The sequence below is a fragment of the Palaemon carinicauda genome, chromosome 41 (genome assembly GCF_036898095.1).
Source record: "Palaemon carinicauda isolate YSFRI2023 chromosome 41, ASM3689809v2, whole genome shotgun sequence".
NCBI lineage: Eukaryota > Metazoa > Arthropoda > Malacostraca > Decapoda > Palaemonidae > Palaemon > Palaemon carinicauda.
Window position 1 is genome coordinate 49,480,363 of NC_090765.1, and position 18,150 is coordinate 49,498,512.

The 18,150-nt window shown below is 39.6% G+C and overlaps 1 protein-coding gene across 11 annotated transcripts in view; it reads left to right on the plus strand.

Moving 5' to 3' along the window:
• LOC137632617 (polyamine-transporting ATPase 13A3-like) overlaps positions 1–18,150 on the plus strand; it is a 236,480-nt gene that overhangs the window by 115,332 nt on the left and 102,998 nt on the right. For all 11 annotated transcript variants that reach the window (XM_068364671.1, XM_068364669.1, XM_068364673.1 and 8 more), the window contains 6 exons: positions 1,241–1,445; positions 1,773–1,857; positions 6,247–6,378; positions 8,033–8,169; positions 8,760–8,942; positions 12,292–12,480. In XM_068364671.1, the coding sequence (XP_068220772.1) occupies positions 1,241–1,445; positions 1,773–1,857; positions 6,247–6,378; positions 8,033–8,169; positions 8,760–8,942; positions 12,292–12,480 (931 nt within the window). The remainder of the gene's footprint in view (positions 1–1,240; positions 1,446–1,772; positions 1,858–6,246; positions 6,379–8,032; positions 8,170–8,759; positions 8,943–12,291; positions 12,481–18,150) is intronic.

Consider the following 18,150-nt stretch of genomic DNA (forward strand, 5'->3'; position numbering starts at 1 on the left):
TCCTTGCAGCTCGGTTTTTGCTAAACGAGCTTCCTTCACGTCCTTGGCGTAAGTCGTTCGAGATCCCAAGCCTGTCCAACTTGGTGGGGAATGAACTGGAGAGAGTACTTTGCCCAGTTAGAGCTCTTAGGTACGATCTAAAAAGGTCTTAACCTTTACGAGGACAATCAGAAGCCTTATGGTGTGCTATCAAGAAACCTTCTTTTCCAAGTTCTAAGAACTCAGTTTCTTACTATTCAGGCTTCTGATTAGAGAAGCACATTCTCATCTGAAGGAAGAAGACCTTGCTTTGCTGAAGGTAAGGACACATGAAGTGAGAGCTGTGGCTACTTCAGTGGCCTTCAAACAGAGCCATTCTCTGCAGAGTGTTATGGATGCAACCTATTGGAGAAGCAATTCAGTGTTCGCATCATTCTATCTCAAAGATGTCCAGTCTCTTTACGAGTACTGCTACACCCTGGGACCATTCGTAGCAACGAATGCAGTAGTAGGCGAGGGCTCAGCCACTACATTCCCATAATCCCATAACCTTTTAACCTTTCTCTTGAATACTTTTTATGGGTTGTACGGTCGGCTAAGAAGCCTTCCACACCCTTGTTGATTTGGCGGGTGGTCAATTCTTTCTTGAGAAGCGCCGAGGTTAAAGGTTGTGATGAGGTCCTTTAGTATGGGTTGCAGCCCTTGATACTTCAGCACCTTAGAGTTGTTCAGCCTCCTAAGAGGAACGCTGCGCTCAGTAAGGAAGACGAACTTATTTAAGGCAGAGTAATGGCTCAAGTCGACTTCCTTACCAGGTACTTGTAATTTCATTGTTATTTTGAATAACTGATAATATGAAATACGGGATACTTAGCTTCTTGATATACTTGTACACTGGTTTTCACCCACCTCCCTGGGTGTGAATCAGCTACATGATTATCGGGTAAGTTTAATATTGAAAAATGTTATTTTCATTAGTAAAATAAATTTTTGAATATACTTACCCGATAATCATGATTTAATTGACCCACCCTTCCTCCCCATAGAACCAGTGGACCGAGGAAAAATTGAAGTGGTGTCAACAAGAAGTACTGCAGTACCTGGCCACAGGTGGCGCTTGTGAGTACACCCCCCTCTTGTATAGCGATCGCTGGCGTATCCCTTCCGTAGAATTCTGTCGGGCAACGGAGTTGACAGCTACATGATTATCGGGTAAGTATATTCAAAAATTTATTTTACTAATGAAAATAACATTTTTCAGGCAACAGCTGTATGGTCGAAATGTGATCACTGTTGAGGTCAAGTCTTATATCAACTTGCTTGTCACCGAAATTTTGAATCCTTTCTACATCTTCCAAATAGCTTCCATAATTCTTTGGTCTTTCGATAATTATGTTCTGTATGCTGCTTGCATATTTTTCGTGTCCTGTCTGTCTGTTGCGGTATCCCTGTTTGAAACACGAAAGGTGAGTTTGGAATTAGATTGAAACTGAATATGAGTATTTCATAATGAGTAATCTTCATTTGCTAAATTACTATAATCAAAATAACAAATGTTGTAGAAAAGTTGATGTGTAAAATATTATTTGTTTGGTATTATGTGGTGGTTACACATTTGAACTTAAAAACTTCCTTTTTTCATGTAATATGTAAAATTGTGTTTGTTGTCATTTAAAGATTTAGTTTCCAAATTATTTTCTTGAATTCTCAAAGTGCATACTGAATGCTCAAAATTTGAAATATTATTTGTTGGCCTTAAACCTCAAAAGTTTATGATCACTTTTTTCTTGCAGCAAAGCCAGTCAGTACATGATATGGTAGAAGCCTCCAACACAAGTGATGTTATTGTTCTAAGAATGACAAGTGAGAAAACTACAGGTAAGATATTTTATTTATTATTTAATTAATTGACAAAAAAAATATTTCAGATTTATAAATTAATTTGACTAAATTTTATGAGAAGGCTAAAAGTGTAAAATCTATTCTGTTTTTTAAAATAGAATGCAGTTGATGATAATTTATTTTCGTACATTTTTTATGAGTATGATGGTTTAAAAGTTTTCTCTGAAAATTCATCTCTAATAACAAGGTATTGCTAATTTTGGATGCATGGTAAGTGAGAAATTCCTTATCATTTTGAGCGCCTTCAAAGAAAAATTCCAAGGACATTTAAAAGATTCAAGGTAAAGTAAGTTGCAATATAGATCCATATAGGTTTTCCCTTTTAGTGTTTAAAAAGATACTTTTGAGCCCTTTCTCCTAAACTATACACTTGTACTTCTTTTCCTAAATAGTTTTCTTACAGACAAAAGGCATTTATTCCAGCTAGTGCTTGTTTAATTTGATCTGTAAGTGCTACAAGCAAGTTTCAATTTTCACAGTGCTTGCTGATATTGCAGCGAAGGTGATCTTCAAGACCTCCAATAGGGGCTTTTGATCTTGAAACAGTTTGAAAATCATTAAGCTTTTTTAGAATTAAATAGTTTTATACCAAAAATGCCTTTTTAGTTAATATGGATGGTTGTCTGTCTGAACTAGTTTTTTAACTCTTATAAAAGTAAATAAAACTCAGATATGTTAAGATTCATAAGATACTTTCTTTGTTTTGTTTAAACAGACTATAGTTTAATTAGTCTATGTTCTTTATTGCGTAATGTTTAGTCGACCAGTATCGGAGAGTTGTTGATTGAGATTTTTGTAAGGGTAATGTTCTGGAAACTTGGTTGTTTATGTCTGCTAGTAGTAGTATTATTGTTCAAGAAAATTATATACAGTAATGCAGCCTGTTGATAGTTCTGTGAACATTGCAGTTATTCATTCTTTGCAATTACAAAAAATTCAAGTACTTAGTAAAAGTCAAGCTAGACTTATTGGGCTGGTATATCTCCTTTTAATAGTAATAATAATAATAGTAATAAAAACAATAATAATAATAACTGCTAGCTTTAACAGATGTATAATGTCTTAGGATTTGTAGTCTGTAGGGCAGGAAGATGAATTCTATCAGAAGTATGACTTTTGATTTGGTAATTTTGCACGAATTGCTCACTTTGTGTGTCACCTTGCATAAGTAACGATCTGTACTTCACTTCAAACTTTCTTTGTGACAGTGACTTATGAATATATGCAAAATACTGGCAAAAACTAGATATTATTTCTCTGGCATTTTATATCTACTAATATTATTGGTAGTGTTGTCACATGACACAGATAGTTGGCTATCCCATTGTTGGAATCCTTTTATTCTTTCAATATGTTTTGGGAGATGATTTATTTTTTCCCGTTGTGGTAATTAAGTTTTAGACTGTTGAGGGTAGATTTCATTTCTCATCTTCCATAAGCACTTTTTGTGTTAGGAAGAGTGTGGTGACCTGGGATGTTGATGTTAGGCTAGAACAGGGAGGGAATCTAGTTTTATGGAATGAACTCTTTCAAAATAAGCTTTGATTCCTGGTTTCTCTCCCTTGGTTCTCTGACTAAGTTGAGGGGCATGTGGTTCAATGCTTTGCCAAAGATATTTTTGCATTTATTGGACTTATGTATTACACACTCACTCAGACTATGCAGTAGAGGCACGGGTTGGAACTACTGATGCATTTTCTAGTTTCTTGAGAGCTGTCTTCAAAGCTGGAATAGCCGTTTAAATCATTAACAAGGTAGTTAACGACAGGTGGTGATTGTTTGCAATTGGTCCCGCCATTTTGCATGTTGAAGACTCTTCACTTTTGTCTTAGGCTGCAAGTACAGTAGTACGGATGTACTACTGCATCCTATCCAAGCTGTTTATTCTTTTTTTTTTTATACTTTTTATTTTGAATATTGATTTCTGCTTTTTGTAAATAATGGATAAATTGGTGATAGATCCAATCACTACTTATGGACTTAAATATTTACAAGTCTCCCCGTGTTGCTGAGTGTAGATTGTGACCATATGTAGGCGGGCGTTTCCTTTGAGGAGCGAGAAGGCTGAGTCTTTCCTTTTGTTATTTTTGGCAATCCCTTGAGTTGCCAGGAAAATTGTTTATCATTTTGCACTCCTCATGGAGTTTATCATAGCTGAAGCATCTAGGTATACGCTTCTGGCTAATTTCTGGGTGTGTCCTGTAGGGGCAGGGAGGATTTGGATCTGCATTGGGGAGTTTTTAAGGGCTGTGGTTTGCGGGATGATCACTGCACTCCGTGCCATAAGCTCTGGCGTGCAATCCGCCAACAACGAGTGACTTAAGGAAGGCTTATCCTTCATTATGTCTTTGAGAAGCTGGTAGATATGGCTACTTTTTTTTCCAATGTCCCCAGTACTAGTATCATTAAGGACACCAATAATTCATTGGTGATCCCAGTGACAGCAGTGTTAGTGACCAGTACTAGTGTACTCGGTGGTTATCCTTGCAGGGCTCTGTCCCTGTGGTGGGAATAGAGGGCCGTAGTGTGGAGTGTAGAAGGCTCCGGTCCCTTTAACTTGGTACATATGTCTTGGTGGCTGTCCCCTATATATAGCTTCAGTGTCATTCCCTTGTGTTCATCACCCTTATGTCTTATCCCCCAGTACCATTTACTTGTGTTTGGCATCCCAATGTCGGTCATCTCTGCCCTGTGCCAGATACAGGGATTCTTGGTTCCCTCTCTCTCTGTTCCCCAGATTCCAGCCCGTGTCTCTGGTCTGTGATACGAATGCCAGTGATTGTGCCTGCCACTTTCCCTGTGACAGTACTCCCCCTGTGTTGTAGTTCATGTTGAGTGACCTGTGTTGTTCAACCCCTAAGGGGAGTTTCGTCAGCAATGTCACTCGTCAGCAATGGTCACTCGTATCCATTAATTTTTAGCGACTACTTGCAGATCCTGAGAAGACAATTGGTCAGTGGAAGAAGTGGCTCATTCCCCTTTCTCTTTCAACTTTTCTTCCATGTGTTCCTCTTCCTACTGTAATTCTAACACCTGTTCTATAAAGTTTTTGAAGAAGCCAGTAAGGTCGGCCGTGGTCTTTGTTGCAATCAAGAATCACACCTCGAATTTTAAAAGATTAGTCTATCATTAAAAAGACATATTTTTGCTAGATCTTTATTAAGGGATTAAGCAATCATAGGTCTACATTCTGGAGATGGAAATTATGCAAAAATAATAGGTATTATCTCCCAAATGAACATGGTGGTATCAGTCCAATTACACTTCTTAGGTTTGACTAACATCCAGTTGGCACATAAACAATTCTGTGTTTATCATATTTAGTCATCATCTCTGAGACTTTATTCATCTTTTAACATAATCATAACAGGGAAGTTGTCACTATATAAACAAGTAAACAAAGAGATGTGAAGAACATACCTTAGAGAGACGTGCAGTTAACTTTATTTATGAATACAATAGAAAGTATAAGAAAACTGATAATCTATTTCACAGGAAATCATAGAAAATTAGTGGAATTACTGTATAATGGATACTTTGATAATTAGCTTTCCCTGTAATTTTTTATCAAAATTAAATGATAAGGTACTCAGGGCAGAAAAGGGATGCGTAAAGGGCCAGACGCACTTGAGTAGATATGTATGAAAAAGGCCATTTCAGTAATAAAACCTATTGCTTTCATTAAAAGAAACTAATACTGTACATTATATATATAGAAGTTTTAGCCAAAAAAGGCAATAATCCGAATTTCCAAATTTCAAGCCAGAGGTGAGTCACACCCCCTTAAGATCAATCTTAGCAATCGTCAAACTGATCCTAAAGGTTCAAATCAGACCCTTTATAATTTCTCAAACTTTTCCACCTAAATTTTGTAGGCTAATTGTAGGTAACTTTTTTAAACTTGTTTTTTTTAACAAAATGAATATTCATAGAAATTCATTACCTACTGTATCTTAAGGGATTCCAGCCTCCTAGACAGGTTATTCTTAGTGGTCATGGATTAGATAGCCTGAATACTAACTTGTTTGAATGCCTAGTACCCGGTTATGTGCCGACTCATCTGCGATAAATATGACAATTTGTCCTAAATTGTATTTTCCCTAGCTATACAAACCTGTAATAATTTAATATAGAAATTCATTTCGGCTGCGCTGAAGTGAATTCCTATATTAAATGATTACGAGGTTTGTATATCGCGTCGTAACAAAAGTCTTACTACCATTTTTTTTTTTTTTTATAATAAGGGGGACATGAGGGTATGGGATGAGTTTGTGAGCACCAGGTGGCTGATTATGAAAAAGTGTATATGAAATTTAAAAAAAAGCTATGTTCCACTGTATTAAATGTTGTTTCTTGCCTTTCCAGTTGAAGTACAGACGAGCATGGCTGATTTGGTACCTGGGGATATTGTCGTCATTCCTCCAAATGGTTGCATTATGGCCTGTGATGCTGTTTTGATATCAGGCAATGCAATTGTTAATGAAAGCATGCTTACAGGTAATGTCAATCTATTTCAAGTAAGAAAATTGTTTAGTTTAGCAAATTTAGCTTATTTCCCCATTTAGCATAGTCTAGGGCTATGGATTAGTCTTAGCAAAAAAGGAAATTTGGTTATGTATACTGTTCAATTCAGTTGATATTTTCACATAAAAGGGAAATACATTGTTAAAATGAACTTGTCATATCTTTAATTATATTCATATGAAGTTGTCTTGGAAAATTTTACCATTGTATTTTTCACCAGTTGTTTCCCTTACACTACATTAAGTTTGTAACTCAGCAAGATTAAGCTTACTGTTATTCTACTTTGTCTATTGAAATGCTCTCAAAATTGAAAAATAAAATACAAAGATGCTTAATTAAATCGCAGTTAAACACAATAATGTCTAAAGAAATATGAAGTCTTATTACTGTAGTCAACTAAAAAGTAGAATACAGAAAAAGAGAGAACGTATTCGTATGATAACTAATAATAATGGCTATAAAGGAACTGTATGAAAACTACGATATCCTATAACTTAATGGTGTTGATGTAATACTGTACTGTGTTCATTATGAAGATATTTAGAATAGATTAAGAAATTATATAAACGATCCCTGTTATTCGTATGTGCGCTTTCTCGATACTTTAGTGGGACCTTGAGATCAGTTGATTGCAACCAAAGGTAAACAAAACAAAAAATAGCAATTTTTCAGTGTTAATATGCTTCCAAAATTGAAAAATAGAATACAAAACTATTTTGATAAAGCATATGATGTACTGTGAACTAAGAAAATTAAATATTGATGTACAGGAAAAAAATATTGATAAAATATAATGAAGATGATTAAAGCATCAGGATTCAGCATAATAAATCTACAAAAACTTCACATTTTGAGTTCGACACACAGTCAGATCGAATTACGACCCGTTTCTCGGTCCCTATCATGGTCATAAGTCGAATACTACCTGTATAGGCTTTGATGTCATAAAACTACCCGTCATACATCAAAATAATTGTTAATCCCAAAGGGTTTATGTTCTTACATAAGAAGTTTATACCATCAGATTGCAAAAGAATTGAGAATTATGTTATTGGCTTTATCAATGGTAAATAGTCTTAATATAACTTTTAAAAGACAATTACTGTGTTTTAAGGTCTAAAATTGGAGAGTTTGCATTAGAGGTGTATACCCCAGCTGAATTCTGAAATGTAATCCTCGTGGTGTGAGAGTGAGAGTGTGTGTGTGAAAATCTCAATATTATATTTCTAGAATAAAAAATGTTGATGTAAAGAACAAAAAATTATTACTTGAATCGTAAATTTTTTTAAAAATTTCTTAATCAGTTTAGTATCCAGGTACAGACATTAATCATTGAAATAATGGTTATCATCTATTTACTTTGGTTTATATCATAATGTCATTGTTCAATACTTCTGTTGTCTGTAACATTCTTTCAGAGGTAAAAGTAGGAAATATTTGAGTTATATTTCATATGCATTATATGGAGAGGTGAGGATTTCAGTTTTATGATTATATGGTCATTAGGGAGTATGATAGAAGGCCATACATGGTTTCAGTTTAGTTCAGAACATTAGCAAATGTAAAAGGAATTTTTTGTACTCTCATTTGGAAATATTTTTTAAATTTTTTTATTTTCTTAATCTAGGTGAAAGTGTACCTGTCACCAAAACACCTGTGACAGCTTCTGAAGAAAAGGAGATATATTCTGCCGAAAGGCACAAACGACATACACTTTTCTGTGGCACTGAAGTTATCCAGACAAGATATTATGGCACTGCTCAGGTAGGTCTGCTTCAATAATTACAGTATTGCAGGTTATCTTGTAATTAAAGTTTATTTCTTTAAATTACCAGCTATGGACAGATGGTCCTCCTTTCCATTGGTATTATACTCAAGCCCCTCCCATGGATAAAGAATTCTGCAGATAGTAGGTGACCTTAAACTACGGATGTGGATTTTATTTTTGCCTATGATACTGTTCCTGTAAATATTTCTCTTTAAATATTCTAATTGGGGCTTTAGAGCAAGGAACTCATAACTTCTCTTTTAACTTCATAAAAGAGAGAGAGAATACTTAGTCAAGATCTCCATTATTACATGTCTTTACATTTAAAGTTACCTTACCAAAAATACTGTTGCTAACATGAAACCAAATGATGAATAGTCAATAGAACACCAGAAATTTTTTATACATGTTGGTGTCAAAAAGAAAATATTTTTAAGTCGCTTCAAGTGGGAAATCATAGGGTTCAGTAAAAGTAACGTACTAACTTAATTTTTGGCGATTAGGAGTCTCAAAGCCAAATAATTTAATGTTGTTGAGCTAAACTATCCAGGTGTAGAATTCTATTAATTTCATTTTCATTTAACAGGTTCTAGCAGTCGTAGTGCGAACTGGATTTAGTACAGCCAAAGGAGAATTAGTGCGGTCTATTCTGTATCCTAGACCATTGGATTTCAAGTTTTACAAAGATGCCATGAAATTTATTGGTTTTATGTTTATGGTTGCAACAATAGGCATGACCTACTCTGTGTATATTTACATTATGCATAAGGTTAGTAAGCGTTGCATGTTTGATCACAGCTCCTTAACATATGTGTGTGCCTATATTCATATTCTCAAACGTCTTGGAATGGAAAATTTCTATTGATCATGTACAAACAAGAACCATCAGGACCCATCAATCACTTTGACTCCCCCACTCTTCATGAGTATGCATTACTATGAACAGGTCTTTTCAACTCGTTTATGCTTTGCCGAATAACCATTTTTTAGTATTTATCAAATTTTGATTCCAATACTGTATTACATTTTTCATTTTCTAATTCATCACTGTTTTCCTTTTGCTTTATCTAATTTTTCTTCAAGTAAGTGGTAAATGTGTCCTTTTTTGAAACTAAGTGATGCAGACAATTATGGTTAATAATTTCTTCCTAATGTCAATGAATTTTCAGTATTTTTATGGAAACCTGAAGAGGATATTTGAATACAAATGCCATGTTAGTTCACACCAGAGTCTTGTTTCCTGATCAATAACAGTTATTAAGTAGTTTCCATGATTCTAGAGGCCTATTCAAACACTGGAGTATTTAGCTACTTAGCCTTCTAACTAAATTGCACTTTGAACAAGATTTAACACAAATGTGAGGGAGCCAATAGTTTTCATGTTATATAACAAATTTTTTATGCATACCTCTTTTTTTTATACACACCAATTAGTATTAAAGTTTCGCCCTTCCTACTATCAGTACAATTCTCTCAGCCTTATTTCCAGAGTACATAAAAAGTGGGAAAAGTAATTCAGTGATATCAAAGGGTGGTACCCTAAAGGAATCATTCCCGCTTGGTAATCTGTTGGAGCGAGTTTGATACCCGCTCAAGCTCGATAGTTTCTAGTAGTGTCTGTAATCTCACCATTCTTGTGAGCTAGTGATGGGGTTGTTTGGGGAAGCCCATAGGTCTCCCTTCTGAGTCATCAGCAGCTATTGCCTGGTTCTCTCTGGTACTAGATAGATTGAGAGTGGTCATGGGCACTGATCAATGTATATATGATCAGTCACTAGGGCAATGTCGTGTCCCTTGCTTCAGCCATTCTTGAGAGACCTTTAAAACATGATCCAGAGGGTTAGTGGTTCAATAGGCAGAAGACTGTAGAGTGATAGATTCAAGGCTAAAATTAAATTTTATCTTTTTTTCATTTACGGGAAATTAATTTATTAGACTGTATTTGCATATAATTTTTTCTAACTGTCTATGAATTGTTTATTTTTGTTGAATCTTACATGTAGTCACATAGCTTATATCTGCAAAACAAGCTTCTCAGCCCTAAAATACCTAAAAAAAATCTTCTCCTTGAGCCCCTATATCCTTCATCTTTGGAGACTAGTCTGCAAGCTATCGTACTCATACTGCTGGGTAGAAACTGTGCCTTCACAAGGTGTTTATTAATAAAAAGAAAAAATGTAAGCTGATTAGAACCTAAAAGAAGTAAGAGGGAATTGATTTTTCAGGGGATAATTTCTATCAGGCTATTGCTATTTTCTCTTCCAACACGATAAGATTGTGTGGGAGGTAGGCTAGTGATGAGGGGGAACATAGACTTGAATGACAATTTAAATCTTTTATGGAATAATTAAAATTATGCAGTATTCTACTTACATTTCCAATCGTTCATATAAAGTTTAGTTAACCGATGGCTTATCCTTTTCTTTACCTTTGATGTCTGCTACAAGTTTTATATATACTAGCCAAATTTGTTTTACTATATTGCCTAGGCTACCTTTTTCTTATAATACTTTTGTTGGTAATAAGTATAGTTTCAGTGTTGTTGAGATGCTATTGTCATTATGGTTAAGTGCAAGTGAATCTAATCCTTCAAATAAGCTTTGATTTCTTCTGTTGCCCTCCCTATCCAGGTTATTATTATTTCTTGATGATGTGAAAATAATAATTCTGGTTAATATAAAATTCATTTCAGAATCACACTACATGGTCTCTTTTTTCAAGTCTGTTATTGTTTACTGACGAATCAAATGTAAAATAAATGTTTCAAAACTTGAGTACCCAGATTTTTTATTGCTATTAATGTGAACATAGTGAACACATGACACTTAACTTTGGCAGGAAAACAAGAAAAGATCAAGGATCTCTTATTAAGGATGCAGTCATGTAATAAAGTATAAATTGAATTAAAGAAAAGTGTTTTCCATTTTATCAGGCAGAGATGCCAGAAGATGCTTTGTCCCAATCTGTGTGTACCAGTTGTACTCAAAGAAAATTCTTAAATTTCTCTATTTCCTAGTCTTTTCAACTTGTCCAGTTAACCAAAGTTAGCTAGAAAATACAACAAAGGATAATTTTGATAGAAATATTAGGATCCTGTACAACAAATCATCTTTTGTCCCAAAAGTGTCAGGAGGTAGAAATCCAGTACGGGTTGTCCTAGTTACCAAATGTTTGCAATTCTCGCAAATTTTCTAATGGAAATACCGTCAAATGTTCCATAGGTATACTCATTCAATTATATACCTATAAAAGTGTAGGTCTTTTGGTCTTGGTGCAATCCTTCAAGTGTTCACCAGGATGATGGCCAAATTTACATAGGCTAGTAAATAATAAATTTTATCATAAGAATTCTGCTTTTGACATCAGCATTAATGAGCTTTAAATCTGTGATGCCAAATACTTTCCAATGACTAATTAATTCACACTGAATAATCTCACTGCTTGCAGTACTTAGTTGCTTCCGTAAGTTTTGTGACCTTATCCTATCCATTTATCAGTCACTAGGAGTCCTGCTCCATTTTTTCTTGTTACTTAACAAATCCAACAGAATTTGTATTTCACTGTCACTGAATGTGCTTTTTTGTGTTAGTTTCTCCACATTTCTTATTATTTGGACCACTAACCCCTCCCTGTTATTCCCACATTAGTAATGGTCATTTTAATGAGCTTGCCTGTAGATTCTTCATGTTCAACCACCTGTTTTAAGGGGTTTGTATTTGAAAATTGATTTATTACTTGTTTATAATAAACATATGCTCTTATTATCTAAGCATGCTTGTCAATGTCTGGTAACTAAAATTACAGTAGTTCTGTTAAAAAATTATGGGCAAACATTTTAATTGAATATTTAATGGAAAATGCCTGTGAATATTGAATAGGTATACAGTGGGATGCTATTGAATACAGTGAAGGAAAAAAATGTTGTTGAATAATAATTCTTTGTGTGGCTAGCAGAAGGTATATAAGGATTTAATGGTGCTATGGTGTACCAGTTTATGCTGGCCTAAGATTATACTAACTTTTAGTCTGCTGAAAGTGATGATGTAGATTCTTATAAGCTATCAAATTTTATAATTCTTTAAGAGAAAATATTAAATCTTTTTTATGTCCACTTACAGGAAACTGTCATAAAGACTTTAGTAAGGACTCTGGATATCGTAACAATTGTTGTCCCTCCCGCTCTTCCAGCAGCCATGACAGTTGGTACATATTATGCACAGAATCGACTGAAGAAGAAGGGTATATTTTGTATTTCACCCCCTAGAATAAATGTTTCAGGAAAATTGAAATTAGTTTGCTTTGATAAGGTGAGTTTCAAGAATTTTTAACTTAATGTTTTGAGTTCTTATTAAATTACATATCTTATTTTGTGATCTGGAATGAGCAATATACTGTATATTGTATTTAAAAATGAAATAACTTATTTTCAATATTAAACTTACCCGATAATCATGTAGCTGTCAACTCCGTTGCCCGACAGAATTCTACGGGAGGGATACGCCAGCTATCACAATACTAGAAGGGGGTGTACTCACCAGCGCCACCTGTGGCCAGGTACTACAGTACTTCTTGTTGACACCTCCTCAATTTTTCCTCTGTCGTGCTTCCGGCAAGACGTTCTGGGATACGCTTATGATCTTGGAGTATTTTCACGGCTTTTGGTGAAGTATTTCTCTCAGATTTCGGCTGTCGCTTTACTGGAAAACTTCTATATTAGCTTAGATAGCTATTATTTAGTACTGATCTTTTTGCTTGATTTGGAATCCCCACTTGGCTAACTCTTTGATTCAAGATGTCTGACATTTCACAAGCCCCACCCCATAGACGATGTAGGTCTTGTAATAGGCGTATTCCGAAGGCCTCGGTAGATCCTCACACCGCTTGTTCTGACTGTAGGGAAAGACCCTGTCAGTTGGAAGATCGATGTGAGGAATGCGCCGGACTTTCGGAACTTGATTTTGTCCGATTTCTTAAGTATTCAACCAAGTTAGAGAGAGAGAGAGTTAGGAGGAGTTCTTCTCGCTCTTCACTTTTTTCCTCACCTCATGATCCCCTACCTTTTCCTCCCCCTGTAGTGGCTACCCCCGAACCTACTATTTGCCCTCAACCTGATATGTCTGTTGTTTTGCGTGCCATTCAGGCTTTAGGTGACAAAGTGGAGTCGGTGGTTAGTGATCATAAGTCTCTTATGGCCGAAGTCAAGGAACTTAAGGTCAAGAGTGCAGTGGGTGGTAATAGTGCCAGTGCTGTGACGAGTGCTAGTGTCAGTGCAGTGCCAAGTGCTAGTGTCAGTGTCAGTGTGGTGCGTGAGGGTACTTCTGTGCGTGCCAGTCGTCCTCCCAGTCCGGGACCTCTTGCAAGCTCCCAAGCCCAGGGGAGAAGCAATGTCGAAGGGCAAAAGGGTTCGGCAGGCCTTGATCGGCGCACAGAAGTATCCTCGGTGGTTGCGGGCGTGTCTTCCAGAGACCGTCACTCCCACCCGCAGACGATTGAGCCCGTCTTTTACTCGTCTGCTGAAGAATTGTCAGGGAGGAAACGTTGGACTCAGGTCTCAAGACCTCTCAAACGCAGAGTCCAGACCTCAAGAGCTCTACAACCTGGCTGCAGTCATTGGATCAGCTCTGACTCGCCGCAGTCATCAGTTGAAGGCACTCCTCCTAAGAGGAGTAAGGTGCTGCCGCAACAGATCTCTTCTGTTAAGGCTTTGCCTCAGCAGACCTTAGTGTCTGCCGACCCCAAGTTGACTCTACTGCAGTCCATGCAGTCACAACTTGCGGTCTTGATGCGTGAGTGTCAGGCTGAGAAGGTTACACCTCCTCCTGCGATCGCTCCGCCTAACCGCAGTCCTGCCTGCCAGGCGTACGATGTTGAGGCTCCTCAGGATACCTTACCACGTACTGAGTTACCAGTTTCCAGTGGTGTGCAGCTACCTCCGCCTTCCTTAAGGCAACCTCAGCAATGGGAACAGGAAGCTTATACCTTACTTCCTCCGCTTCCACTTGCGGTTCCACCAGTGAGGCAACACTCTCTTGAGGTACAACAACCTCTCCCATCCATGAGGCAGACACCTCAGCTCTCGCTGCAGCGACCTCAACCCTCCTCAAGGCGAGAGCCTCAACACCTTAGCCTTGCGCCTCAGGAACCTCAACTCGCGAGACAAGTAATGCGTTCTGCGCAGCCTCTACCCCAACTCTCGCAGCTCACACCTCAGGAACCTCAACTCGTTCCTCAGGAACTTGCTACTGCGCATCCGCTCACCTTACAGCAAGCGCAACCCTTGAGGCAAGACTCTCATGCCAGGAGTCAGCCTCCTCCGCCCATGCGCCTTCCTTCTGCTACTCCTTTTGACCAGCCTTTGCAGCCTGAACCTCAGGTTTTGCCTCAGCAGCAGAGACTTGAGGATGAAACCACAAGCGTTTTTGCTCCCGCTCGTGCAGATTCTGCTGTTCAGCATACCTTACCTCTCACTTCGCTACACTCTGGTGATGAGGTTTCTGATGATGAGGCTGCACACCTGGATCCCTCATCAGACGTGGATGAATCCAAGTCTTCTCCGCCTCCTATTGACTTTCGTAAGGTCTTGGCTCTTTTCAGAGAGGTATACCCAGACCATTTTGTCTCTGCTACCCCCCGCTCTCCGCCATCTGAGTTTTCGCTGGGCATGCAGCCGGCCAAGTCTACTTATACTAAGCTCGTCTTTGCAAGGTCCTCTAAGAGAGCGTTAAGAATTTTAGGGGAGTGGTTGCAGTCTAAGCAGCAACTAGGAAAGACTTCCTTTATGTTTCCTCCGACTAAGCTCACTTCTAAAGCGGGCGTTTGGTATGCCACAGGAGAGGAACCAGGCTTGGGAGTACCTGCCTCTGCCCAGGCTGACTTCTCAAGTTTGGTAGACTCTCCTCGTAGAACAGCAATGAGGCGCTCTAAGGTTTGCTGGACCTTCTCCGATCTAGATCACTTCCTTAAGGGTGTATTTAGAGCCTTTGAGATGTTCAATTTCCTAGACTGGTGCCTGGGGGCCCTTAGCAAGAAGACCTCCCCTGCGGACAAGGACTCAGCCATGCTCTTAATGTCCTGCATGGATAAGGCTATTAGGGATGGATCTGGCGAGCTTGCTTCAATGTTTGTGTCAGGAGTGCTTAAGAAAAGGGAGCAGCTTTGTTCCTTCCTTTCCTCCAGCATCACACCTTGTCAAAGGTCTCAACTCCTTTTCGCTCCGCTCTCTAAGTTCCTGTTTCCCGAAGAGCTTGTTAAGGACTTGTCTGCGGCCCTGATACAAAAGGACACCCATGATCTTGTGGCCTCATCAGCTCGTAAGACTAAGGTTGCTACCTCAGTCCCCAGGACTTATCGCACCCCAGTGGCTGATACTCCTGCTACGAGGTTTATTCCGCCCTTTCGTGGTAGAGCCCCCAGCCGAGGAAGCTCCCGTCCAGACTCTTCCAGGAGCAAGTCTAGGAAAGGTTCCAAGGCTTCTAAAGGCAAAAACTGACTCTCCTCCTCTCCAGACAGCAGTAGGAGCCAGACTCAAGATCTTCTGGCAAGCCTGGGAAAAGAGAGGTGCAGACGCCCAGTCTGTCAGTTGGCTGAGGGAGGGTTACAGGATACCATTCTGCCGCAAACCCCCTCTGACCACATCTCCCATCAACCTCTCTCCCAACTACAAAGAAAAGGACAAGAGGCTAGCGTTGCACCAGGAGGTGTCGCTCCTTTTACAGAAGAAGGCAGTGGTTATAGTCCGGGACCATCAATCCCCGGGCTTCTACAACCGTCTCTTTCTGGTGGCCAAGAAGACAGGAGGTTGGAGACCGGTGCTGGACGTCAGCGCGCTCAATGCTTATGTCACCAAGCAGACGTTCACGATGGAGACGACGAAGTCGGTCCTAGCAGCGGTCAGGCAGGAGGACTGGATGGTCTCGTTGGACCTGAAAGATGCTTACTTTCACGTTCCTATTCATCCAGACTCCCAACCTTTCCTGAGATTCGTTTTTGGAAAGGTTGTCTACCAATTCCAAGCCCTGTGTTTTGGCCTAAGCACAGCTCCTATGGTGTTTACGCATCTGATGAGGAATATAGCAAAATTCCTCCACTTATCGGACATCAGAGCCTCCCTTTATTTAGACGACTGGCTGTTGAGAGCCTCCACGAGTTGTCGCTGTCTGGAGAATCTCAACTGGACTTTGGACTTGATCAAAGAACTGGGTCTGTTAGTCAATCTAGAAAAGTCCCAGCTCATTCCCTCCCAATCCATTGTGTACCTGGGAATGGAGATTCGGAGTCAGGATTTTCGGGCTTTTCCATCGGCCCCAAGGATAAGCCAAGCCCTAGATTACATCCTGAGCATGCTGAAGAGGAGCAGTTGCTTGGTGAGACAGTGGATGAGTCTCACAGGGACCCTTTCATCGTTGGCCCTGTTCGTCGAGCTAGGGAGACTCCACCTCCGCCCTCTTCAATTCCATCTAGCAGCTCATTGGGACAAGGGTTTGACTCTCGAAGCAGTCTCTATCCCAGTCACCCAAGAGATGAAGACCACTCTCTTGTGGTGGAAGACCAATCTCCTTCTCAGGGAGGGCCTATCGTTGGCGATTCAGACCCCCAATCTTCATCTCTTCTCGGATGCATCGGACTCGGGCTGGGGCGCGACCTTGAACGGACGGGAGTGCTCGGGAACGTGGAACGAGGAACAGGAAACGCTCCACATCAACTGCAAGGAGCTACTAGCAGTTCATTTAGCCCTATTGAACTTCAAGTCCCTCCTGCTAGGCAAGGTGGTGGAGGTGAACTCCGACAACACCACAGCCTTGGCTTACATCTCCAAGCAAGGAGGGACCCATTCGAGGAGCCTATACGAGATAGCAAGGGACCTCCTCATTTGGTCAAGAAGTCTAAACCTCACCCTAGTTACGAGGTTCATTCAGGGCAACATGAACGTCTCAGCAGATCGCCTAAGCAGAAGGGATCAGGTCATCCCCACGGAATGGACCCTCCACAAGAGCGTGTGCAACAGACTTTGGACCTTGTGGGGTCAGCCGACAATAGACCTGTTTGCCACCTCCATGACCAAGAGACTTCCTTTGTACTGTTCCCCAGTTCCAGACCCAGCAGCAGTTCATGTGGATGCTTTTCTGCTGAACTGGTCCCATCTCGACCTTTACGCATTCCCACCGTTCAAGATCATAAACAAAGTCCTTCAGAAGTTCATCTCGCACGAAGGGACACGGCTGACGCTGGTTGCTCCCCTTTGGCCTGCAAGAGAATGGTTCACAGAGGTACTACAATGGCTGGTCGACGTCCCCAGGACTCTCCCTCTAAGAGTGGACCTTCTACGTCAACCTCACGTAGACAGGTTGCACCCAAACCTCCACGCTCTTCGGCTGACTGCCTTCAGACTGTCGAAAGATTCGCTAGAGCTAGAGGCTTTTCGAAGGAGGCAGCCAGTGCGATTGCCAGAGCAAGGAGGGTATCCACTCGTAGAGTCTACCAATCCAAGTGGGAAGTCTTCCGGAGCTGGTGTAGAGCCAATGCAGTTTCCTCTACCAATACCTCTGTGACCCAAATAGCTGACTTCCTATTACATCTTAGGAATGAGAGATCCCTTTCAGCTCCTACGATTAAAGGGTACAGGAGTATGTTGGCTTCAGTTCTCCGCCACAGAGGTTTGGACCTTTCTTCCAACAAGGACCTTCAAGACATTCTTAAGTCTTTTGAGACTACTAAAGAACGTCGTCTACCCACTCCAGGCTGGAATCTAGACGTAGTCTTAAGGTTCCTTATGTCGCCTAGGTTCGAACCTCTCCAGTCAGCTTCCTTCAAGGACCTTACCCTCAAGACTCTTTTTCTCGTCTGCCTTGCAACAGCTAAAAGAGTCAGTGAGGTTCATGCCTTCAGCAAGAACATTGGGTTCACATCCGAATCTGCAACATGTTCTTTACAGCTCGGATTCTTAGCTAAGAATGAACTTCCTTCACGTCCTTGGCCTA